Source organism: Mobula birostris, chromosome 3 (genome assembly GCF_030028105.1).
Source record: "Mobula birostris isolate sMobBir1 chromosome 3, sMobBir1.hap1, whole genome shotgun sequence".
NCBI lineage: Eukaryota > Metazoa > Chordata > Chondrichthyes > Myliobatiformes > Myliobatidae > Mobula > Mobula birostris.
Window position 1 is genome coordinate 190,932,905 of NC_092372.1, and position 27,850 is coordinate 190,960,754.

Sequence of the window (27,850 nt, forward strand, 5' to 3'; positions counted from 1 at the left end):
GTTTCTAACAGTGTGAATGTATCCACAATAAAGCACATACCAGCTTTAATATCAAATTTTGTTGTTCCATTAAAAGTTATCACAGCTCTGTTCAACTGGAATAATTTTACAAAATGCATTTTCCAGTAGCTGTCACCTGATTGGTTTCTCCATGTATAAACGGCAGATTTAAGTAAGCAGCATTTTGTTACTGTGTTCTGCTGGCAAATACACTTGTGAAATGTTTTTTTTAACCTGTGAACTTGAAACTGATGCACCAATGAATCCCTGAGCAGTGAATTCTACAAATTCCTACAGAATCCTATCTTCCTTATGGCCTCACTACATACTGTATCTACTTGTATACCAATTGGTCCATCACTCCGGTTCCTATCCCCCTGCCAAGTTAGTTTAAACCCCCATCATATGTTCCAGCAAACCTATCAGCAAGGATATTGGTCACCCACAACTCGAGGTGGCATACGTAGGATTGGAAGACATAGAATCCTTGTGGGCAGAGTTAAGAAACTACAAGGCTAAAAAGACCCTGATGTAAGTTATATACAGACCGTCAAACAGTAGCCAGGATATGTGGGACAAATTAAAATGGGAAGTAGAAAAGGCATGTAATAAAGGCAACATTATGATAGTCATGGGGATTTCAATGTACAAGTAGATTGGGAAAATTACTTTGGTGCTGTATCCCAAGAGATGGAATCTGTAGAATGCCTACGAGATATTTTTTAGAATAGCTTGTAGTTAAGCCCACAAGGGGAAAAGGCAATTCTGGATTGTGTGTTGTGTAATGAACCAAATTTGATTGGTGAGACAGTAATTATAATATTGATGTTGTGGGGCCAGTGATGTTGTGGGGATGGAACTGGACTCTCTCACGGTGGTGTCTGAAAAGAGGATGCTAAGTTGCATGCCATATTGGACAATGTCTCCCATCCACTACATAATGTACTGGGTGGGCACAGCAGTACATTCAGCCAGAGACTCATTCCACCCAGATGCAACACAGAGCGTCATAGGAAGTCATTCCTGCCTGTGGCCATCAAACTTTACAACTCCTCCCTTGGAGGGTCAGACACCCTGAGCCAATAGGCTGGTCCTGGACTTATTTCATAATTTACTGGCATAATTTACATATTACTATTTAACTACTTATGGTTTTTTTTACTATTTATTATTTATGGTGCAACTGTAATGAAAACCAATTTCCCCCAGGATCAATAAAATATGACTATGACTATGAAGGTAAAAGAATTCACCCTGCAGGTTGAGAGGGATAAGCTAAAATTAGATGTCTCAATGTTACAGCAGAGTAAAAGGAATTATAAAGGCATGAGGGAGGAGCTGGCCAAATTTGATTGGAAGGGGACACTAGCAGAGATGACGGCAGAACAGCAATGGCTGAAGTTTCTGCGAGCAAATTGGAAAGCGCAGGATAGGTACATTCCAAAGATTGTGCAGTATGTAGTGAATACTTTAAAAGGACTGTAGCTGACAAGGTAAGTCAAAAACAAAAAGGGCATATACTGTAATACATTAAAAACTGGTAGGAAGTCAGAGGATTGGGAAGCTTTAAAAAACCTACAGAAGCCAATTAAAAAGCCATAAGGACAGAAAAGATTAAATATGAAGGTGAGCTAACCAATAATATACATGAGGAAACTAAAAGTATTATTTTCAGATATATAAAGAATAAAAGAGAGGTGAGAGTGGATATTAGACCACTAGAAAATGACGCTGCATTGGTGGAAAAATGGTGGACCAAAATGGTGAACAAACTTAATAAGTATTTTGTGTCAGTCGTCACTGTGGAAGACAGAAATTATGTCAGAAATTCGAGTGTATCAGGGGGCAAAAGTGAGTGTAGTAGCTAATACTAAGGAGATGATGCTTGAGAAGCTGAAAGGTCTGAAATTAGATAAGTTACTTGGACCAGATGGACTACACCCCAGGGTTCTGAAAGAGGTAGCTAAAGAAATTGTGGAGGCATTAGTAATGATTTTTCAAGAATCACTAGATTCTGGATTTGTTCTGGAGGACTGGAAAGTTGCAAATGTCATTCCAGTTTCTAAAAGGGGAGGGAGGCAGAAGAATGGAAACTATAGGCCATTTAGCCTGATTTCAGTGGTTGGGAACATGTTGGAGTCCATAATTAAGGATGATGTTTTCGGGTACTTGGAGGCGCATGATAAAGAAGGCCGTAGTCAGCATCCTCTTTTTAAGCAGATATCTTGCCTGACAAATCTGTTAGAATTCTTTGAGGAAATAACTAGCAGGATAAACACAGGACAGTCTGTGGATATTGTAAACTTGACTTTTAAGAAGGCCTTTGATAAGGTGCCACAGATGAGGCTACTTAATAAGAACCCATGGTAATATAGGAAAGATACTAGCATGGGTAGGAGATTGGTTGCCTGGCAGGAGGCAAAGAGTGGGAATAAAGGGGGTCTTTTCTGATTGGCTGCTGGTGACTAGTGGTGTTTCAAAGGGGTAGGAGTTGGGACCACTTCTTTTTACTTATATGTCAATGATTTGGATGATGGGATTGATGGCATTGTGGCCAAATTTGCAGAATATACAAAAATAGTTGGAGGGGCAGGTAGTCTTTAGGAAACGGGTAGTCTGTTGTCGGACTTAGACAGATTGGGAGAATGGGCAAAGAAGGGCCAGATGAAATATAGTGTAGGAAAGTGTATGGTCATGCACTTTGATAGAAGGAATAAAGGCATATGCTATTTTCTAAACGAGGAGAAAATTCAAAACTCCAGAGTGCAAAGGGACTTGGGAGTCCTAATGCAGGATTCTCTAAAGGTTAACTTGCAGTTTGAGTCAGTGGTAAGGAAGGCAAATGCAATGTTGGCATTCATTTCAAGCAGACTAAAATATAAAAGCAAGGATGTAATGCTGAGGCTGTATAAGACATCGGTCAAACCGCAATTGGAGTATTGCAAGCAGTTTTGGGCCCCTTACCTAAGAGAAGAAGTGCTAATAATGGAGAGGATCCAGAGGAGGTTCATGAGAATGATTCCGGGAATGAAAGGGTTATGAGGAGTGCTTGAGGGCTCGGTGTTTGTACTCACTGGAGTTTATAAGAATTAGTGGGGATCTCATTGAACTTATCAGATATTGAAAGGCCTAGCTAGAGTAGATGTGCAGAGGATCATATAATGGGGAGTCTAGGACCAGAGGGCACAGTCTCAGAATAGAGTGAAATCCATTTAGGACAGAGATGAGGAGGAATTTCTTTAGCCAGAGGGTAGTACATCTGTGGAATTCATTGCCACTGATGACTGTGGAGGCTAGCTCATTAGGTATATTTAAAGCAAAGGTTGATAAGTTCTTGATTAGTCAGGTTGTCAAAGATTATGGGGATAAAGCAGGAGAATGGGGCTGAGAAGGATAATAAAACAAACGTGATAGATTTCTGGAGCAGACTTGATGGGCTGAATGGCCTAATTCTGCTCCTATGTCTGATGGTCTTAGGATCTTAGATATTTGGAGGTCTGAGTTACAGTAACATTGCTAGTTCTTAAATCTTTGCTTATGTATTCAGACTTCCTTTGCAGATTTCAATGATGCTGCAGAGGAATGCTTGAAAATTACTTAGGATAAGTATCACAGAAATTACATAAGGTAATCTAAAATTACAGACAGCCACTCACAATGAAGAAAAACAGTACCTTTATTTTGGTTGAGAAATCAAATTTTCTGTTATAGATAAATTCTCAATTATTTAGATCTGCATTAAGGACCTGTTAGCGCTTTTTCAAAATCGAAACAGATCCTCCATTTTAAGGAAAAAAAGGATCCTTTTAACCTTCAGTAGCACTGTGTAATATTAATTTATCTCCATGTGATTTTTAGGAAATCAGAAACTGCTTTTGTACTTCTATTAGCATCTGGTTTATTTTAGCTCGTGCAGAATCTCTTTCATGCACATCCAGCAGGAGTACATAGTAAATCTTTCTTTTATTATACCTGTACAGGTAATTGTTCCTGAGAAAGGTAATGGAATGTACACTGCTTTTACTTGTAGCGAGCTTTCTCATTAGCCAGGGCAAGCCGTCGAATGTTTGAAATGCAACCAGCAGCCGCTTCCTGTAGAGTTTCATCCGTGGATTCCATCAAATTCAAAAGCAGCTGTGAATAGTAAGAAATCAAGTAAGATAATGGCATTGGTCACATATAATTAGAGGGGAAGGGAAGTAGCATACAAAGAAAAAAATGAAGAAAATGGAAAACAGAGTTTAAAGCAGGGAAGGAGTGAACTTATAATAGAATTTGCAATATTGGATCATTGTCACAGCTGTTCTAGTACAAAACTGAGCTTCTCTTAACTCTCCAACAAAAAGCAATATTTTAATGAATCAAGAATAAAAATCTATATTGAATAATATATTATTCCCTTTATGTGAGCAATTTTCCACAACCAAATATTTTAAACAAGAATTATGTACACCCATAGGTAGTAATGTAAACACCAGAAAGCTTGTCTAATTTAAATGACCAAATCATAGTAGGAAAGGATCTACAAAATTAAAGTCATAAAAAATGACTAATTTTATAATTATTAAAATGAAACAGAACAATCAAGTGCAGTCCTTGTTTACTCATATAGCACATAATACAAAATGCTGTATGCAAGTAACATCAGCCAATACTATCAGCCCTTAGCAGACAATGGGATTTCTTAAATGTAGTTTTGCTTTCTCACGTAAAAGATGGAATTTTGTTTTGTAGGAGATAGCAATGATCAGTGATCTTGATAGCCATTAGCAATCAATTCCTTCCCCTGTTTTGATTGCACCATGTGACAGATATAAATTTCATGTTATTGTAAGATATACTGTATCAGGATGAACTGCACAGCACCATTAAAAGGTATGTTACAGTGCTGAGATACTGCTAGATCATCACTGAAATCAGGTTTATAAATGTTTGTCTGAGAGTCTTGGCTACATTTGGTGTCTCCTAAGACTCCTTGGTGAGTAGTCAGTTTTCAGATGAGCATGTCTTTGCCCCTTGATGCCCCAAACCCATCTTGCACAGCTAGTCATTAGCAAAAATTATCATAATATTCAGAAATATATTGCTGCCAGGGATGCCACTTCAGCACATTTGACAGTTTCACCACTGAGGCACAAATGGGAAGAGTATCTCAGTAGCTAAATACCAAGCAGTTTCTTCTAGCTTAAGAAAACTCTGTAAACTCACGGAAAATACCTGAACTTCCTAATATCAACGGAGTGCCACTTAAGTAAGAAACAGATACTACAAACAGACATGGTATAAGACCATAAAACATAGGAGCAAAATTAGACCATTCAGCCTACTAAGTCTGCTCTGCCATTCTATCATGGCTGACTTATTATCCCTCTCAACTGCATTCTCCTGCCTTAGAAACATAGAAAACCTACAGCACAATACAGGCCCTTCAGCCCACAATGCTGTGCCGAACATCATCTTACTTTAAAAATTACCTAGGGTTACCCAGAGCCCTCTATTTTTCTAGGCTCCATGCACCTATCCAGGAGTCTCTATCGTATCTGCCTCCACCACTATTGCTGGCAGCCCATTCCACGCACTCACCACTCTCTGTATAAAAAGCTTACCCCTGAAATTTCCTCTGTACCTACTTCCAAGCACCTTAACACTGTGCCCTCTTGTGTTAGCCATTTCAGCCCTGGGAAAAAGCCTCTGACTATCCACACGATTAATGCCTCTCATCATCTTATACACCTCTATCAGGTCACCGCTCATCCTCTGACACTCCAGGGAGAAAAGGCTGAGTTCACTCAACCTATTCTCATAAGGCATGCTCCCCAATCCAGGCAACATCCTTGTAAATCTCCTCTGCACCCTTTCTATAGTTTCCACATCCTTCCTGTAGTGAAGTGACCAGAACTGAGCACAGTACACCAAGTGGGTCCTATAAAGCTGTGACATTACCTCTCGGCTCTTAAACTCAATCCCACGATTGATGAAGGCCAGTGCACCGTATGCCTTCTTAACCACAGAGTCAACCTGCGCAGCAGCTTTGAGTGTTCTTTGGTCGGACCCCAAGATCCCTCTGATCCTCCACATTGCCAACAGATTTACCATTAACACAATATTCTGCCATCATATTTGACCTACCAAAATGAACCACCTCACACATATCTGGGTTGAACTCCATTTGCACTTCTCAGCTCAGTTTTGCATCCTATCATTGTCCCGCTGTAACCTCTGACAGCCCTCCACACTATCCACAACACCCCCAACATTTGTATCATCAACAAATTTACTAACCCATCCCTCCACTTCCTCATCCAGGTCATTCATAAAAATCACGAAGAGAAGGTGTCCCAGAACAGATCCCAGAAGCACACCACTGGTCACCTTCTCTTCGTGTTTTTTATAAAAGACCTGGATGAGGACTTCTCCCTGCAGTCTTTGACACCCAGACTAATCAAGAACTTATCAACCTCTGCTTTAAATATACCCAATGACTTGGCCTCCACATACGTCTGTGGCAATGAATTCCACAGATTTGCCATTCTCTTGTTGAAGAAATTCCTTCTCATCTCTATTCTAAAGAGGTGTCTCTCTTTTCTAAAGAGATGTCCCTCTATTCTAAGGCTATGCCCTCTGGTCTTACAATCCCCCACTATAGCAACGTCTTCTCCAAATCCACTCTATGCAGGCCTTTCAATATTGGATAGATTTGAATGAGATCCCCCCGATTCTTCTAAATTCCAGTGAGTACACGCATTAACTCTTTCATTGCTGGAATAATTCCTTCTCTCTCTCTCTCTCTCTCTCTCTCTCTCTCTCCAATGACAGCACATCTAATTCTGTCATCCAGATCACTGACATATAATGTAAAACAAAGCAGTCCCAACACGGACCACCCCACCAATATTTCATTGTTGTAGATTGCACACAAAAGCTTCAACTTATACTGGTAAGAAAAGTAATGTACTTTGCTTGATTTGTGATGTTAGGAGGTGTGCCTCTGACGTTGGGAAATTATTAGATGTGCTAAGGTGAATTGCACACAGAAGTGTTCAGGCCAATTTCCTGATGGGAAGTGATTGTTAATGCAATGTAACTTAAGTTAAATCTCATTTGGGTGCAATTGCAATCCTGAAAATGAGCACTAATGGATCCAGTTTCCAGTCTGTGAGTGGCCAAAACAAGCACCACTTACAGAGTAAAATAAAATGACAACTGATTCAATAAATCTCTAGTCCTCAGCAGTACTGTCAAATATTCTAAATGCTTTGAGGCATTCAGAAACATTCACATATTTTTGAAAAAAATCATAAAAACTTTAAAAAATGAATTGAACTTGTTTAAAAAATACTTGTCAGGATGTATAAAAATTCTAAAAATTCAAAAACAATTTGATGAAAAAAATCTAAAGAATTATCTTAAGCATTATCTTAAACATGTGAAATATTCTTTTCTAAATTATCTGAGACCATCACAGTCATTGCCTTCCATGACATCAAGAGGAGTACAGTGTTTATATCCCCTGTGATTGTTACAGAAAATGTGAGCTGCAGGTTCAGGCAGTTAGCCTAAGTTTCCTCTCCCACTCTTCATGAACAGCCCTGGATTAGATCAAAGCATGCTGCCAGAGCAAATCACTGATAACAATTTAGGGATTTTCACCTTTGTTGATGCATGTGTGAAAATCCCAGAGCTGATGTCAGTTATGCCAAATATTAACATTGATTATCTTAAAAATTTGGCAATGTACCTGCTACTTGTTTCCTTTCAGACCTCCGTTTTCATTAAAATAATTGAAATTGCTATTGGCCATATTAATGCAATATTTCTAATATTTCTCGGCGTTGGCCTGTTTGGTTTATGTGAGAACAGGATCTATTTCAGGATGCAATGGGAGAAAAGGAGGAAATTGCTGGGGCTCTAACAAAGTGGTTTGCACCTTTCTTTATCATTGGTGAAATATTAGAGGACTGGAGGATAGCCAATGTTGTCTCTTTATTCAAAAAAGGGAAGTAGGCATAAACCTGGAAACTACAGACTGGTAAGTCTTACATCAATAAGACCATAAGACCGTAAGACAAAGGAGCAGAAGTCGGCCATTCAGCCCATCGAGTCTGCTCCGCCATTTTATCATGAGCTGATCCATTCTCCCATTTAGTCCCACTCCCCCACCTTCTCACCATAACTTTTGATGCCCTGGCTACTCAGATACCTATCAATCTCTGCCTTAAATACACCCAATGACTTGGCCTCCACTGCTGCCCATGGCAACAAATTCCATAGGGTCACCACTCTCTGACTAAAAAAATGTCTTCACATTTCTGTTCTGAATGGGCGCCCTTCAATCCTTAAGTCATGCCCTCTAGTACTAGACTCCCCCATCATGGGAAACAATTTTGCCACATCCACTCTGTCCATGCCTTTCAACATTCGAAATGTTTCTATGAGGTCTCCCCTCATTCTTCTAAACTCCAAGGAATACAGTCCAAGAGCAGACAAACGTTCCTCATATGTTAACCCTCTCATTCCCGGAATCATTCTAGTGAATCTTCTCTGTACCCTCTCCAATGTCAGCACATCCTTTCTTAAATAAGGAGACTGAAACTGCCCACAGTACTCCAAGTGAGGTCTCACTAGTGCCTTATAGAGCCTCAACATCACATCCCTGTTCCTATACTCTATTCCTCTAGAAATGAATGCCAACATTGCATTTGCCTTCTTCACTACTGACTCAACCTGGAGGTTAACTTTAAGGGTATCTTGTACGAGGACTCCCAAGTCCTGTTGCATCTCAGAACTTTGAATTCTTTTCCCATTTAAATAATAGTCTGCCCGTTTATTTTTTCTGCGAAAGTGCATAACCATACACTTTCCAACATTGTACTTCATTTGCCACTTGTCTGCCCATTCTTCCAATCTATCCAAGTCTCTTCAGACTCTCCGCTTCCTCAGCACTACCGGCCCCTCCACCTATCTTCGTATCGTCAGCAAACTTAGCCACAAAGCCATCTATTCCATAATCCAAATCGTTGATGTACAATGTAAAAAGAAGTGGCCCCAACACAGACCCCTGTGGAATACCACTGGTAACCGGCAGCCAACCAGAATAGGATCTCTTTATTCCCGCTCTCTGTTTCCTGCCAATCAGCCAACGCTCTATCCACGTATGTAACTTTCCCGTAATTCCATGGGCTCTTATCTTGTTAAGTAGCCTCGTGTGGCACCTTGTCAAAGGCCTTCTGAAAATCCAAATATACAACATCCACTGCATCTCCCTACTGGTAATTTCCTCAAAAAATTGTAATAGGTTTGTCAGGCAGGATTTTCCTTTAAGGAATCCATGCTGAGTTCTGCCTATCTTGTCATATGCCTCCAGGTACTCTGTAACGTCATCCTTGATAATCGACTCCAACAACTTCCCAACCACCGATGTCAAGCTAACAGGTCTATAATTTCCTTTTTGCTTCCTTGCCCCCTTCTTAAATAGTGGAGTGACATTTGCAATCTTCCAGTCCTCCGGAAGCATGCCAGAATCTATCGACTTTTGAAAGATCATCGCTAATGCCTCCACAACTACTTCCTTCAGAACACGCAGGTGCATTCCATCTGGTCCAGGAGATTTATCTACCTTTAGACTATTCAGCTTCCTGAGTACTTTCTCTGTCGTAACTGTGACTGCGCACACTTCTCTTCCCTGCCACCCTTGAGTGTCTGGTATACTGCTGATGTCTTCCTCAGTGAAGACTGATGCAAAATACTCATTCAGTTCCTCTGCCATCTCCTTATCTCCCATTACAATTTCTCCAGCATTATTTTCTATCAGTCCTATATCTACTCTCACCTGTCTTTTACTCTTTATATACTTGAAAAAGCTTTTAGTATCCTCTTTGATATTATTTGCTAGCTTCCTTTCATAGTTAATCTTTTCCCTCTTACTGACCTTCTTGGTTTCCTTTTGTAAGGTTTTAAAAACTTCCCAATCCTTTGTCTTCCCACTAATTTTTGCTTCCTTGTATGCCCTCTCCTTTGCTTTAACTTCGGCTTTGACTTCTCTTGTCAACCACGGTTGCATCCTTTTTCCACTCGAAAATTTCTTTTTTGGAATATACCTGTCTTGCACCTTCCTCATTTCTCGCATAAACTCCAGCCACTGCTGCTCTGCTGTTTTTCTCGCCAGTGTCCCTTTCCAGTCAACTTTGGCCAGTTCCTCTCTCCTGCCACTGTAATTTCCTTTACTCCACTGAAATACCGACACATCAGATTTCGGCTTCTCTTATTCAAATTTCACAGTGAACTCAATCATGTTATGATCACTGCCTCCTAAGGGTTCCTTCACCTCAATCTCTCTAATCACCTCCGGTTCATTACACAATACCCAATCCAGTACAGCTGATCCCCTAGTGGGCTCAACAACAAGCTGTTCTAAAAAGCCATTTCGCAGACACTCTACAAATTCTCTCTCTTGAGATCCAGTGCCGACCTGATTTTCCCAATCCACCTGCATGTTAAAATCCCCCACAATTATCATAACACTGCCCTTCTGACAAGCCTTTTCTATTTCCAGTTGTAATTTGTAGTCCACATCACTGCAGCTGTTTGGAGGCCTATAAATAACTGCCATTAGGGTCCTTTTATCCCTGCTATTTCTTAGCTCAACCCATAAAGATTCTACACCTTCCGATCCTATATCACCTCTTTCTAATGATTTAATATCATTTCTTACCAATAAAGCCACGCCTCCCCCCCTGCCTACCTTTCTATCCTTCCAATCCACCGTGTATTCTTGGACGTTCAGCTCCCAGAGACATGCATCCTTTAGCCACGTCTCAGTGATGGCCACAATATCATACCTGCCAATCTGTAGCTGTACGACAAGATCATCCACCTTATTCCCTATGCTGTGTGCATTTAAGTACAACACCTTAAGATCAGTATTTGACACTTTTTGCTTTGATTTCACTGCAACTTTATTGCACTGCAACTCATCCCAATGGCTACAAATTTGCCCCATCACCTACCTGTCTTTCCTGACATTTTTACTGCTCACTATCTTAGATTTATTTCGGTTTTCCCCTTCCTCCGGTCTGTCATTCCAGTTCCCATCCCCTTGCCAAATTAGTTTAAACCCTCCCTATCAACTCTATTAAACTTTCCCACCAGGATATTGGTCCCCTTCGGGTTCAGGTGTAACCTGTCTTTTTTGAACAGGTCATACTCCCCCCCAGAATAGATCCCAATTATCCAAGAATCTGAAGCCCTGCCCCTTACACCAGTCTCTCAGCCACGCATTCATCTGCCTGATCGGACTATTCTTGCCCTCGTTAGCACATGGCACAGGTAGCAATCCCGAGATTACTACCCTGGAGGTCCTGCTTCTCAGCTTCCTTCCTAACTCCTGGAAATCTCTCTTCAGGACCTCCTCCTTTGTCCTATCTATGTCATTGGTACCAACATGTACCAAGACAACTGGCTGCTCACCCTCCCCCTTTAGAATATTCAGGACCCAATCCGAGACATCCCAATAGTAGGAATATTATTAAAAAAACTACTTTTAAAGAATAGAATTTATCTTCATTATGAGAAGTTAACATGATTTTGTGCATGAGATCTGACTGAGTTTTTTTTGAGGAGGTAACAAAGAAAATCAATATAGGCTGGGCCATACATGATGGTTCATGGACTTTAACAAGGCTTTTGGAAAAGTCCCAAATGATAGGCTGGTTCAGAAGATTAGGGTTCATGGAATCCAAGATGCGTGGGCAGACTGGATCTAAAATTGGCTGGATGAGAGGAGGAAGAGAATTGTGGAAGAGGGTTTTTCTGACTGGGAGCTCCATAATCAGTGGTGTACTGTCGGAATCACCATTGTCTGTCATATACTGTATAGTGTCTTGGATGAGAATGTTGATGGACTGATTATTAAACTATGTAGGAGGAGGAGAAGATGGTGGCGCAATGCAGCTTGCGTGGCCACTCCAGTGAATGATATCTTTAATCTGTCAAGTAGGGCGCCATGCACAATTCTGAATTGATAGAGACAGACATGACAGAACGGAGGAACATCTGGAGAAACTTCTGAAATGCCTTTTTCACTGCCACTGTTACTGTGTGATCCAGAATCTCCGGAGGGGAAGGCCCCAAATCCTCGGCTTTGCTTGTTGCTCAGTGGCCGGGACAGGGTGAAAGCGCTCGGCAGAGATGGTGCTCAGTGCTCGGTGTCGAAGGGCTGGTCGGAGGCTCGAAGTTTTCGGACGGACTCAGAGTCCGCTGTGGTCGGTGCTTCCGATGCATCGACAGTTGTCGGTGCCTGGAGGTTTATGGCAGAGAGAGTTTCTCCCTTCTGCCGCCTGCTATCGGGGACTATCGGGAGTCGATCGGAAATTTGAGACTTTTTTTTAACCGTTCGCATGGTCTGCTCTTCATCAAATTATGGTATTGCTTTGCATTGCTGTAACTATATGTAATAGTTATGTGGCCTTGTAAGTGTTAGTCTTTGGTTTGTCCTTTTTTTGTGATATCACTCTGGAGGAACATTGTATCATTTCTTAATGCATGCATGCATTTCTAAATAACAATAAATGAGGACTGAGTGTCCCCATAATCTAATCTAATTAGGTTTGCTGATGGCTTAAAAATTGTTGTTGTAGCAGATAGCAAAGAAAGTTGTGAAATGATATAACTTTTGGATGTTGGAAAGTTCATTGGAGAAATGACAGATGGAATTTTATCCAGTCAAGTTTGAGGCAATGCATTTTGGGACATCAAAAACTAATAGGACCTTTAGAGTAAATGGCAAGAACCTCAGGTGTCTTGAACCACAGAGGGATCTAGAGGTGCAAGTTCACAGCTCCCTGAAAATAGCAATACAGGTGGACAGGGCAGTGAAGAAAGTATTCAGTGTGCTTGCCTTTTTTGACTGAGACATTAGATAGAATAATTCAGACATCAAGTTGCAGCATAAGACCAGAAGATCATAAGACATACACTAGGAGCAAAATTAGGCTATTTGGCCCATTGAGTCAGCTGCACCATTCTATAATAGCTTATTTATTATCTTTCTCAACCACCTTCTCCTACCTTTTTCCTGTAACCTTTGATGCCCTGACTAATTAAGAACTTATTAACCTCTGCTTCAAATTTCCCAATGACTTGGCCTCCACAGCCATCTGTGGCGATGAATTCCACTCATTCACCATCCTCCAGCGGAAGAAATTCCTCATCATTTCTATTCTAAAGAGACGTCCTTGTATTCTGAGACTGTACCCTTTGGTCCCAGACTCCCCCACTTTAGGAAACATCCTCTCCACATCCACTTTATCTAGGCCTTTCAATATTTGATAGGTTTCAATGAGATCTGCCCTTCCCCGTCATTCTACTAACCTCAGCAAGTACAGGCCCAGAACCATCAAATACACCGCATACATTAACCCTTTCGTTCCTGGGATCATTCTCAAGTACCTCCTCTGGACCCTCTCCAATGCTAGTACATCCTTTCTCAGATAAGGGGCCAAAGCTACTCTCACAGTACAAAATATTGGTCAAAATGTACTTGGAGTATTGTACGTTGCTTTAGTCACCACACTGCAGGAAGGATGTGGTAGCATTAGAAAGAATGTAGAGGAAAAGGGTGATATAGGATAATACAGGTAAGTAGGATCAGCATAGATATTGTTTGGCATGGATAATTTGGATCAAAAGACCTATTTCTGTGCAATAGAACTTTATGATTCAATGAAAAACCAATGATAAAAGACCATCATTGGATGATGCTAAATATTTATTTGCTAATATTCTTTATGATTGGTTTTATTAAACTGGTTCATCATGATTCACTAATTTCATTGTAATATTCTCTTTGCTTACAGAGGATTAAAAATGAAGGGCAATGGCACAACCTTATGATCTACTTAATATTGGTACATTTTTAAGAGGAAATGACACCCACATTAGGGAGAATCATCAGATTAAGTGCCTGATACAGTTTCTAAGTTCATACAACTTCATCAGAAAATGGATATAAAAACAGGCACAACGCGTTCAACCTCCAAAGAAGTGATTATGCATCATTGCAATTACATTCCTTTCTTCAATTGGAACACAGCTTTATTGAAATTGCATACACCATGTTTGTCCAAAAAATACTAACTCCAAAACTGGTGAAAGATGGAAATAGTTTCTTCAGATGAGAAATATGCAATGCAATAATTCAATGCAGTGACTGCCACAGAACTGTACTAGAAATTAAATCAAACGATGATGACTTATATTTTAATTCTCAATAAAGAAAAATGTGCATCAGGTGTGATATGAAGTGTTGATACTGGGGTCTCATTTTTATATTTATATGGAACCCATCATCCAATTTAATATATTCAAAGCCTCACTGTTACCAGAATGGAGCACTGTTAGCTTTAGATTTGCATGGAATGTATTAACAATGAGGACATGCTGCAATTATAATATAACAAGGCAAAATACTACTGCAATGGTGCTAGATAGGGATTTCCAATGTGAAGAAGTAGCAATGTAGTTAATGTATGGCCTTCATTCCTGGAGAGGAGCTCAGAGGCAATCTACCCTGAAGAGGGGCTTTGTAGTGATATGACTATTCTCTGTTCTCTCTGTACAACATCAGTGGAGACATTTGCAGAGGAGTTACCTTCAAGAGTTCATGCATTAAACCTATGGACAATAGATGCTACAACCGAAAAGTGCCAGAGTGAGGTATGAATGTAATGAAATAATACATCAGATGCTCCTGCAGTGCTACTAATTACACTCAAGGGACTTTTAATAACTTCTAAAAGAAAACTAAATCTCTACTAAAACACATTGTCAGCCAATATGTAGTAGGTAATAAATATGTAAGCCAACCTATTTAAATCCAGTGATTTGTTATTTAATTTTTAAGTAAATATTTTAATTGCTTTCAAGTTATGCATCCATAGAGTTTGATTATTATTACCGAATGTAGTAAACTTGAGCTAACATATGGAATCCATTTGTAATTCTACTTTCTTAAAAGGTAAACAAACTCTAAAAGCAAACTTAACTGATATTCTATTGCAGTGCTTGGAGAGTTAACTCTTGCCAACCTATTTCTCTAGAAAGTCCTGTTTCCAGTCAAAATGTCCAACTTAACTAATTTTATATTAATTGCAAAAATCTCAGAACAACAGTAAATTTTCCATTTTTGTGAGATCTGCTCAATCATTCACAAATAGGATTCCCTGCAATAAGTAGTTTGATCTTTCCTAGCCCACACACAATCTATCTGATTGATTTCATTTCACCCCTCTAATCTCCAGAGCAGAGATAACTCTCAAGCATAGGCTGTTGAATGGCAAAAGGCATTCACAGCACAAAAATCAGTAATGTCAGAAAATGATCATTAGTAGCAAAAGAAAGTTGAACCACCTACCCTCGGTATCCATGGCTTCACAATTGCTGGCTAACATATCATCAACATTGTGGGGCTCAGTATTGATGAGAAACTCAGCTGGACCAACCATGTAAAAACTGTGGCATATAAGGTTACTTCAGACTCTGGGTATTGTACAGCAAATGATTTACCTGCTGATATTCCAAAGCCTTTCAACCAAATAAGACACAAGTGAGAAATGTGATGGAATTCTCTTCACATTCCGGTCATGTGGAGAGACTGGATAGACCTATTTGGTTTTCTTTGGACCAGGGAAGTCTAAGTGGGGACTTGAGAGAAATATGCAAGATTATGAAAGGCATAGATAGGACAATTAGTAATAAACTTTTCCCCATGAAAGGGATGTCTAAGATCAGAGGCACAGGTTAAATGAGGAAACACATTAGTGTAGAAAAGATCTAAGGAAATTGTTTAATCTAGAGAGCAATTGAGAAGATAGTGGAGGCTGGTGCCCCCTCAACATTCCAGATAAGCACATTGTCACTTGCATAACACACAGCAGTTATTCATCTAAGCTATTCCAAAAACGCCTCCAAAACCTGTGGCCTTCATCACCGAGGAGAACAAAGTTCAAAGCTCAAAGTAAATTTATTGTCAAAGTACATATACTGTATATCACCATATACAACTCTGTGATTCATTTTCTTGTGGACATACTCAATAAATCTATAGAATAATAACCATATCAGAATCAATGAAAGACCCCCCTAATGAAAGCTGGATGAACTCAGCAGGTCGGGCAGCTTCAGTGGAAACGACGAGTCGACGTTTCGGGCCGGAACCCTTCGTCAGGGCTTTCCCTCCCCCACCCCTTTGTCTTTCAAATTACTGGTCTTTCAACTGAACCTACAAGCATTCTTCAAATCCTTCCACCTCCTTCATTCTTCAGTCCCGACGAAGGGTTCCGGCCCGAAACGTCGACTCGTCGTTTCCACTGATGCTGCCCGACCTGCTGAGTTCATCCAGCGTACTGTAAGTGTTGCTTAGAAATATATCATCTTGAAATCTTGAAGCTCCTTACTCAAAAGCATAGTGGGAGTAACTGTAAGGGTAAAACAGGCAATGAATATTGACTTGCAGCATTCACAACCCTACAAATAAATAAATAAGATTTTGCGCAAAGGTAGTTGATTTCATCTGATAATTAAGCAAGAGAAAATTCATTAGAATAAGATCTTTTTTCCTGTTCAATCCTATTTTGCTAATTTCCCCATGAAAGCTCAACAGTTAATACTCAGCATAACTTCTGAAGACCATTGAAGAATCTGTTTAAACTTAAATAATGCTTTAAATTTGGCATATCTATTGTTAATTTATTTTTAAGAGAACTACTTGATTTTTAAAGTAGTTTACTTAATATTTTTACTACAGGTATTTCTTCAACTTTTCTTTGTAAATTGTCTACTTTATAAATAGTTTTCAAATATATAACTTAATACATTTTTGTTTGGTCTATTTTTGTTTTGAAAGCTTTAATCTTACATTCCATATCTTGACAGATCAAACACTGCTTTAAAAGAGTAACTTTGGTCTAATAATATCATATTTCTAAATTCTCAGTTGAAAATGTTGCACAATAACTGGGATCAACTTCAATGCATGCAAGCCCCATTGGCTCTTATGCACAACAATTGGATTTGTGTCATCTGTTTGAAGGTATGTAACATATGGTAAACACATTTCAACATGCAACCAACAGAGTTCTTAGATATAGATTGCTATTTTAGGTTTGAAATTGAGGCAATACAGGAAGAGACAGTACAAGTTTGGAAAACAATTAATTTTGTTACTGATTTCTTTTTCTACAGATGGTGCATGACTGGCTAAGTTCTTCCAGCATTTTCTGTTTTATGCGTTACTGTGAATTTGGAATTATTTTTCTGGGCAGAAGGAGCAGAAGTGTTTTTCCAGCCTTCTCAGTATAATCTGGGCCACTGCCCGTTTTCTTGTGCTTCTCTTGCTTTCTGTTATCTATCTTATCACATAGTTTATCTCCCATCCTTTCCATATGTGTTTTGAAGTCTCAGCCTGAGTATCTTTCTACAAACAAAAACTTAATTCTCATTGTCATGATTTTGCAATGATTTCCTGTTGTAAATTCACATACTATGAGGAGAGTGGAACTTGGACGTAATGGCGTGTGGCAAGTATAAAATTTAAAGCTACACATGTAAAGGTTGTCTTGCTGTAATAACACACTGCCACAACTGATGGCACATTGGCACCTTGGTTTTGGGTCTTATGGAATTATACAGCCATAACAATGGTGCATAACTTTTTTGTGGTCACAGTGGTATTGACAATTTGAATTCCTTCTGAGATCCATGAATAATAAAAATATGTTATTTTGAAGTAACATAAACACCTAAATTCTAACATACCATACAACAACATAAGTGTAAAATGAAAGAATTTATGACTGATGCATTTGGTGTTTACTAAAATAATTTAGTTGAGATAATTTTAGAGTCAGGCATTTTTGATCTAACCATCAATATCTTATAAGTGACCTTTAAACACTCACTGCTTTACCAATTAAGTTAAAATAATACAAGTTTTTAAAGGATACTTTTTCAAGATTAACCTAACATGTTGTACAACCCCCGAATGACTATTTGGTAATGGCAGACAGTATTGACAGTCACATCTTTTCTCTACTCTAATAGTAAAAACAGAAAAAGAGATGCAAACACTTTTGCAGGTCAGGCATCTGTGGGATGACAGAGCTATCACTTCAAGTTGAAGATTCTTTATCAGATTTGAAAAAGAGAGAAAACAAGTTAGTAGTAAACTGCAGAGAAGGTGGTGAATGGATAGATGGGATGAAATAAATATCTGTGATAGAGTGAGGTCAGGGTTGCCAAGAGGATAAACTGTATGGACATTTTGGTTAGATTGGTTAATGAGAAAATTAGAAGTTGATGTTACAAAGAATTGTAAAATGCTGCAGAGAGTTGGGCTGTGGGACATGCTCAGTAACAGGATGAACTAATCATGAGAGAAACACTGAACTAATGTCACAAACAGATGGCTTGCAAAAAAAATGGTCATTTCTGGTACAGACAGAGCAAGTGGGTTTTCAGAGGTTGGGGAAATTAATATTGAGGCTGGAAGATTACGAGGTGACCAGAAAAAAAGATGAGGAACTGTTTATCAAGTCCCAGGCCCAGCTACTGGCTAAGAGTGAAAGGGTGGCTAGGGAGAGAATAGCTCCCCTTACAGATCATTAAGGCTGTCCATATATGGAGCCACAGGAGATGGATGAGATTTTTTTGTGGAGAAAACAATGATTGCTAAATAAATGAGAGAAATAAATTACCAGGGAGGAGATATTGATGGCCCAAAAGTGTATTAAGATGGTTAAATTCCTAGGCCTGACCAAATGCATCCTTGGACCTTATGGGAAGCAATGGAAAAAATGTGGAGGCCCTTGTGGAGATACTTAGCCACAGGTGAAATTCTGGAAAACTGCGGGGTGGCTAATGTTGTACTGTTATTTAGGAAGGGTGACAAAGAAAAGACTGACAATTACAAGCTGGCGAACCTGACATCAGTAGTGGGTAAGTTTCTGGAGGGGATTCTGAGGGCAAGGATTTATCAACACTTGGATAGGCAAGGACTAATTATGGGTACAGCTATTATTACAGCTTTGTGTGTGGTAAACCTGTGTCTGACAAATCTATTATAGTTTTTCAAAGAGGTAAATAAACAAATAGTAGAGGATAGCACAGTGGACAGTGCCTATATGGACTTCAGCAAGGACTCTGACAAAGTCCCATGCAGCAGGTTAGTCTGGAAGGTTAGATCACATGGGATACAAATAGGATCCATAATTGGTTCAATGGTAGGAAGCAGAGAGTGATGGTTGAAGATTATTGTTCAGACTGGAGGTCACAGGGGTTGGTGCTGGGACTTATATTCCTTTTTGTTGTTGTGTGAATGAAGTCATCGTGGAGAAGTACTGGTAGGTATGAAGCAGCCTCTTTATTTGACAAAACAAGTTACAGCAGGCATCATACTGAGACTCTTTCAATGGAAAGGTCTGGCTACCCAAATATTGCTACCCAATATTTTATGTGCTATACATCAAAGGACAATTCCATAGTTGCAATTCATCCACAATACTTTCTTTGAAACTACACCCAAACTTCACACCTCTCGATTGACACCCACACCAGACATCTGAATGAATCTTAAACAGCATTTTCTAGTCTGTGATTCAAGACTTTTAGGAATGCATTGTTCAGAGCTACATTTTAAATTTAATCTTCAATCTATATTCAGATTTGAAGATTCGTGGCTGAAGCTAAACCCAAAAATCACTCTAACACTTGTTATTTATATAAATGATTTGGATGTGAATGGACAAGGCTTGGTTAGGTGGTGAACAGATGTTATCTTAGACAGCAAAGAAGGTTATGGAAGATTACAGGGGGACCTTAATCAGCTTAGTAAATGGGCTGAGGGCTAGCAAATGGACTTCAAATCAGATAAGTGTGAAGTGTTGCATTTTGGGAAGTCAAATGGTAGCCGCGGGTGCCAGGGTAGTGTAGTGGTTAACACAATGCTATTAGAGCTGGGAGCATCAGAGTTCAGAGTTCAATACTGGCGCCATCTGCAAGGGCTCTCTATATGTCCTCCCCATGGAATATGTGGGTTTCCTCCTGCAGCTCCGATTTCCTCCCACAGTTCAAAGATGTATTGGGTAGGTTAATTGGTCACTGTAAATTGCTGGGCCTGCGTGGCTCAATGGCTGGAAGGGATTACTCTGTGCTGGATTGCTAAATAAATAAATAAAACCAGGGTAGACCTACGCAGTGGATGGTTAAATCCTGAGTAGTGTGGTAGAACAGAGGGACCTGGGAGTACAAGAACATTGTTTGTTGAAAAATGACATCACAAGTAAACAGTGTGGTGAAGAAGGCATTGGGAATGCTGGCCTTCATCAGTCAGGATGTTCAATATAGGATTTGGGATGTTATGTTGCAATTGCACAAGAGGTTGATGTTTAGAGTACGGTGGAGTATTGTTGTAGGAAAGACATCATCAAACTGGAACGAGCGCAGAGAAGATTTATGAGGATACTGCCAGGACTTGAGAGACTGAGTTATACGGAGAGATTCGGCACACTATGATTTTATTCCTTGGAATGTAGAAGACTGAGAGATAACCTTATAGAGGTGCATATAATCAAGAGGGGTATAGATAGGATGAATGCACAACATTTTTTTTTCCACTGAATCTTTCACTGAAAGATGGGCATGTGGGGCATAGCTTTGAGATGAGAAGTGAAAGTGGCCTGTGGGGAAACTTCATGCAGAGGGCGACATGTATATGGAATGAGCAGCCAGAGGACAAGGTTGTGGCGTACAATAACAACATTTAAAAGAGTTTTACACGAGTACATTGATAGTAGGGATTTAGAGGGATAGTGGCAAGTATGAGCAAATGGGACTAGCTTGGGACTAACACAATGGTTGGCATGGATGAGATAGGCCAAAGGGTCTGTTAAAATCCTGTATTTCTCTAAAATTCTATAAGGTTGTATTGGGCCTCATTACAACAGTTCAGGAGGTTAGAGCCAAATAGGATAAAGTTACTAACGTACAGACTCAATACTGAGTGGCTATCCACTATTGCAGATCCTTCTCAGCCTATGCTACAACCCAATGAGTTTGCAATTTCTTCTTGCCAATTCCTTTTATTAGTTACTTCAACTCCAACATCGTGGTCAGGCAGATACCTCAAATAAGCAGACCAAAATCCTGTTTTAGCTAATGAATAAGTTCAGGTATTATGCAGTGACAGTTGCTCTGCATGACAAACAAAAACATTTTGGATTTGAAGATGGAATATTAAAGCATTGTCAGCAGCACAAAGTTTTCAACCAGTGCTCTGTGTATTGACTGGGAAACCTTAGAATGACATAGATGTCCCATGGAATGGAACCAGGTCAGGTGAGCATTTTGAGATAAGTCATCCATTTCTCTCACTACATAAACCATGAAATTCAGCCTATATGGGAGACAATGCAGCAACCACCAGATCGCTCTTTCCAAATGGTACATGTGTTGTCCTACACCTCTTTTATAGTATTCCAAAATTACATTCATAGACTGCCAACTCAAAGCCACAATATTTTTATTCTCAGGTTCTAATCAAATTGCACTTGGCAGTCACTGCCGGTCGAAGGCATTTGAGGCAAGGACAAACATTTAGCAGCTTAAGTTTGCAACTGTGCTTCTCCAAGGCATGGGATCTAATCTCAGTGTTGGAGTTTATTCTCCACACAAGCATTAATCATATTCCTATATTTTGCCCCATCATTTCTATCAGTTCAACTTTAATTTGACACTATTCTAAATCATCAAAACATGTTGATATTGTCCTTACTTCAGTAAGGGTGCTTCTGTATTCAAACCCACTTCTGTCCCAGATTTTCAACATTCAGTTTCTAAATCAAGAATCCTTAATTGGAAATACAATAGGCATGATAATAAATTAGGCTATTGATTTGTTTCTGTCAATTCCATATTATTGTCAAACATACATACCTGTAAAGTCCTTTTCTGCCCTTTCCCATTTCTTCAGAATATTTAATAAAGTTTTAAAAAGAAAGTAAATTATATATATATATATATATATATATATATATATATATAAGCTCACAAAAATATACCCATCTTTTAATGATTTTCATTTTATTTTTTTTATTTTCTCTCTGGTTTTATAGATGTGTAGCTAGTGACCATAAAAACTACTACTGACGCCATCTGAAGAATTTGTCTACTTGGACAAGGTCTTTGACAAGGTAGCCTTGTGCAGGAAGTTAGATTACATGAGATCTTGTGTGAGCTAACCAATTGGATACAAAACTGATTTAGCGGATGAAGAGAGAGGGTGGTGGTGGAGTAAATGACAGTGTTCCAGGAAGTCATAAACATGAGAAAGGCTGCAGATGCTGGAATCCAAAGCAACATTCACAAAATTCTGTGGGAACCCAGTAAGTCAGGCAACTACTATGGAAATAAGTAAATATTGAGTGTTTATTCATCTTCATAGATGCTGCCTGGCATGCTGAGTTCCTCCAGCATTTTGTGTGTGGTGTTCCAGGAAGTGTTGTTGGACAGAGAGGCCTTCTCCCTGTGACCCCATTGGTTTCCTTAGGGTGTTGCTGTTTCCTCCCACAGTCCAAAGGCGTACCAGTTGGTAGGTTAATTGGTCTTTGTAAATTGTCCTATGATTAGGCTAGGGTTAAATTGTGAGTTGGTGGGTGGTGCCAGATGGGCCTGTAATGTGCTTATTTCTGAATAAATGAATACATAAATAAATAGCAGAAACAAAAGCAAAAGAAACCTCAGCCATTCAGTAGATATACAGCAATTACTATTTTTGTGGTAAACTGTGGCTCTATGAACAGATTATCGAGTCACCTCATTTCAATGAAGCATGATAAAGATCATCCTTTGGGAGATTCTGCTCCACTGTTAAATATCTTTAACTAGTAGTACAAGTAGAGAAACCAGTAAATGTACTGTTGTATATCTGGATTTGCAAAAGTTATTCAAGTAAAATGCTGTGAAGAAAGTTAGTTACAAAAAATAAGCCCTCAGTTGGTAAAAGTAATAATTTGGCACAGGTGCAGGAAGGATTCCAGGAGAGAAAAGTGAGTAGAAATGTATAGATTTTGATTTACTCATCTCTGCTACTACTGAGTAGCTACAATGATCAGTATTGAGACTTTAGCATCATCATTTATATTAATGGCCTGGACAAAAGGACATAACTTAGCTGAAGAGAGTATTCCAAAAGTCTATAAAGCATAAGAACAGGTTAGATGAGAAGCCATCAAAGTTTTAGATGAAGCATAATGACAGGGAAAAGTAAGATTCACTCTTGTCTAAAGAATAGATAAACAGGATATACTTTATTGAAAGAGGTGACAAAATAATAAATAGCCAATAAAGAGGTCTGAGAGTGTTGGCTCATGACGCATGGAAAGGTGACTCATGGACAAAGCAAGCAGTTAAAGATACCTGTTGTACTCTGTTGAAGTACAAGAATAAGGCATGCTTGCTGCAAATGTTCAAGGCTTTGATGAGACCACATGTCAAATACAGTATACAGTTCTGTCCTCTGTATCCAAGGAAACAGTGCAGCATATATTCACCAAATTGATTCCTGGAATGGGATTAAATAAGATACTGAAGTTTAAAGTAATGAGAGATTACATCATTGAAAGTCTGGATTCTGAAAATGATTGACTGGGTTGATACCAGTGTTAGTTGAGGCGAGAGTATTTAGAAATAAGAGTCTGTCTATTTAGGATTGAGACGAGTAGACATTTCTTTGCTCAGAGTGTTGTGAATTTTTGGAATTCTCCAACCTATAGGATACTAAGCTATTTCATATGCTCAGTACCAATATTAGTACAAAGTATTTTGGATTGACTGGGAAAATGGACTAGATAAGTGATCAGCCATAATCTTACTGAGTTTTCACCTGCTTTGATGCCTCAAAACCCACCCTATAACTATAACATGCATAGCAGCTGAACTGTGGCTAGATAATTGAATTTTTATTATGTTTTAAATGAAAACTGTATTCTGTACAATGTAGCATTAGTATTTGCTGATAGACAACTCAGAATTAATACTGTTGGAGTGTGAACAACTTTTAAATGAACGGGGCATTATAAATATGTAAACTGTCCTAAATCTTAGTGGTGGCCATAGTTTACAGTCAAGTTACTCAATTTAATGCAACTCTTATCAACAATAAGGTAAACTCAGTGGTGCAGCTAACAGAGCTAATCACAGCTCCTAGAACCTGGGTCCAATCCTAACCTCCACTGCTGTCTGTTTGGAGTTTCCACATTCTCATTGTGACCAGATGAGTTGCTCCAAGTGCTTCGCTTTTAGAGACACATTCATTCAGCATGGGCTCACTAAGACTGTGCCAATCACTAAGTTACTTCTTTACACTAATCCTACACACTAAGATAGCTTTGGAGGTCAAGATCAACCTGAATTGCTGGATCTGTGAGGCAACAAATCTAATAACCATGCCACTATGCCTCTTTTGTATCTCCTCCTTCATTCAAAAAGCACGTAGGTGGGCAACTTAATTGGCTGCTGTAAATTGCCAATATATACAAATGTTTGTAAGTGGGTGGTAGAAACTAGGGGAGGTGTGATGCAATAGCTTCTGTTAATGTAGAGTGAAAAAAATTTAAAAAATAATGGGTGATGGCCTTACTTTGTGAGCTGGCATAGACCTAATGGGCCAAATGGCCTCTTTCTATGTTGTAAAGAAAATCTGGTAATCGTTAGTTATATTAAACACTGACCAATATAATTTTGAGACAATTTGCCTATACTCTGGTCTTATTTGTTCTGTACCTTATAGGATACAGACATACAGTACATTTTATTGTTTATTTGGGTTGCTTTATGCTTTAACCAATCCTGACCAAAAATACTTTTAATAAAGAAGTAATGTATAGCAGAATATTTACTAAAATATACAATGGTCCTACCTGTGTTGCTTGAAAGCTTGAGATGTAAAACATTTATTTGTGTTACTCTGTGTTGTACTATGCATTTTAATGTCCATACTCAATATAGCAATAACATCCAATGTGCTTAAATAGTACCTCCGTCTGAAATGTTTTCTGGACTCTACAATTGTGAGAGGCACTACTGTACAGTCATGTGGTTTTGCTGGGTGCCAGATCGGAAGGAAAAGACATTCTCTGAATTTTACACAGCAAGATAAATACAGAAAAGAAAACAGATGAAAGATTGAACTACTGAATGTGAATATAGTCGAATTCTTCAGTGTTCTGGCATACTGCAATAACTTGGTAAACTTGGTCAGTGAACTTCTTTCCATATTATTTTAATTGAATTTTTCTTCCTACAAGTGAATCTATAAAATCTTGTGCTCAGTCTGAAAATCCTCTGCAATAATATTATTTAGATCACTTAGTTACAATCCAAAAAAAAACCTCAGATTCACAGCTACTGCTGCAGAGTCTCAGCAAACATATAACTAACTGGGACAAACTCTTTTTTGTATGACTGAATGACACTTGTGGAGTGCCAAGAGCAGCTTAATGCCAGGCCCAGTGCCTGTTATTCAGACAGAGCCAAATTACAAGTCTCCAGAAGCACAGTCAAGGCAAAGATACGGGAGCCTCTCACTACAACTCATTCCCAGCTGGGATTTAACAGACTATAATGCAGCACTTTGTTACATATTTCAGCTTCAGTAACTTGATAACTTAACACTCGTTTTGAAAAAATAACTTCAGCCAGTGCTCTAGCTCTAAGAGATTCCATGGCTTCTTGACCTCTAGAAAGAGCTTTAAACATGTTCTCTCTTTTTGGCATCGTTTCAAATAGCAATGCACTACTCATGCATGTACGGCCCAATTTACACAGACGTGTTGTGGTGTTAAGTGTAAAGGCAGCAGGCTGCACTTTCCTGTTCTTGATTAACAAATCTAAAACGAGAATGTCTATGCTTGATAACCCTCAAATCAAGTTTTTAAACAAGTGGATTAAATTAAACCGGCTATTCATATTTAGCAGCCTTCACTTAAGTAAACAAAGCACACAGGAGGGTGCTTGATTTTCACAGCCTCCCATCTCTATCAAACTTTTTGAGTATGAGGAGATGGAATACCCCGATGCCAGAAAGGATTGTGCTCTTGTGAGTACACTTTGACAGAAATACAGCTCTCATTACTCTTTTCTTTTTTTATGCTGTCAAATTAACCACTAATTTCCAGCAAGTGGAAACTATAACACTGTCAAAATGCCAAGCCTGTGGATTGCACCTCCAGCCTAACCCTGGAGCCAGTATTCAGATCCGAAACAGTAGGAGCTGCCTGATGCCAAGCTCCAAAAGGAAGAAGTGGCAATATAAAGCTAAAATTAAAGCAATGAAAATAAGCAAGCAAGAACAACTGTAACACAGTACTGAAATAAGTGTAAAAACCATTGGCCTAATTAAGTGACTAAACAGAAGGAAACATGTCATTTTGAATATTTTTGTAATTTGCACTGCACACATATGTTATTAAAAGCTTCAGAATTATGTTTTTATATGCAGGGCTAAATTTAACATCATAGCGACATATCATCAATTTTGGCAGTAGTCATTTTGGAATGGCTTCAGTGAGAATTACAAGTAATTACCCTTCCTTATTTAGTAATTTACATCAATTACTACATGAAGCTTGTCTTATGAAAGAACTTCTTTAATACGAACAGCCAAAGCCGTCTTCAGCGATTTATGATTTCAACAAACAATCACCAATAGCCTGGAAGCAATCTACTGTGAAAGGCATCCCATTTGTAGCTTCAGACAAAGAGACAATAATGGAATGCTTCAAAACTGTGAGATACCAAGCATACATGTCAGATCGAACTGGATGATAATTCATCTTCTTGCTATACCTGTGTTTGCACTGTCTAGTTGTTAGAATACATGACTAACAAAATAGTTGAGAAGATCTGAGTGGAGTTAATTATCAATTACTTTCAGATTTACTATGATTTTGAATCTTGATTGATAAACCACTTGGTAAAGTTAAATGATAGATCCGTAAATCACATGCTTTGAGAATTATTCACAGGCACCACCAAACAATTTATAATCATAATACACTTTTAAATATAGGGAAATAAATACATACATTTTAAGTTTGTTTAATAGTTGAAATAAATCTTCTAAAGAAATTTGGTCAACTTAACCAGTTGGTTAGTGACTTCGAAATTACATTACTGAATGTACCTTTTTAATGCGCTCCTTTCCCTGCATTTTACTTAACCATTACAACACTTACATTTCAAACATATTGTTGAAAGACCAATAATATTTTGATAAAATATTTCAGCACTAGTTTAAATTTAAGATTTACATGAATTAAAGCCAGTACCAAAATATGATGATTAAAAAGCAAATAAACTACAGATACTGGAAATCAGTATCTTTTGTCTTTTTTATTTTAACAGCATTATTGTGATTTTATGTATGCAACATTCGGCAATGCCAAACATCCTTACAAGGATTTTTACTTGTCTTATAGAGACAATTATTGACAGCTACAAGGTAGAAAATAAACAATGTCCTCAATAACAAAGCAAATGAAATGTAATTGTCATTTTTTTACAGCATTTAAAGGAAAATGCTGCAGTTGACGTATTATAATCACACCTATGGACTAGCCTTGTCTCAGTGGTGGTGCTCCCTTCACGTTTCGAGATCATGGATTCAAAACCTACTGTTGAAACTTGAGTGCACAACCTAAATTGACACTTTCGTGCTGTAGTGCTGGAAGTGCTGTCTTTCAACACAGATGTTAAACAGAGACCCCATCTGCACTCTCTGCTGAATGTAAAACATTCCTTT

At 38.8% G+C, this 27,850-nt stretch overlaps 1 protein-coding gene across 11 annotated transcripts in view; it reads right to left on the minus strand.

Moving 5' to 3' along the window:
* The window catches only part of odad2 (outer dynein arm docking complex subunit 2), a 277,618-nt gene that overhangs the window by 8,277 nt on the left and 241,491 nt on the right, over positions 1–27,850 (minus strand). For 6 of the 11 annotated variants that reach the window (XM_072253888.1, XM_072253887.1, XM_072253884.1 and 3 more), the window contains one exon: positions 3,687–4,134. In XM_072253888.1, coding sequence (XP_072109989.1) covers positions 4,021–4,134 — 114 coding nt within the window. In that variant the 3' untranslated portion in view covers positions 3,687–4,020. Of the gene's footprint in view, positions 1–3,686; positions 4,135–27,850 lie in introns of those variants that run through there. The other 5 variants (XR_011885489.1, XR_011885488.1, XM_072253885.1 and 2 more) reach the window with 2 other exon arrangements.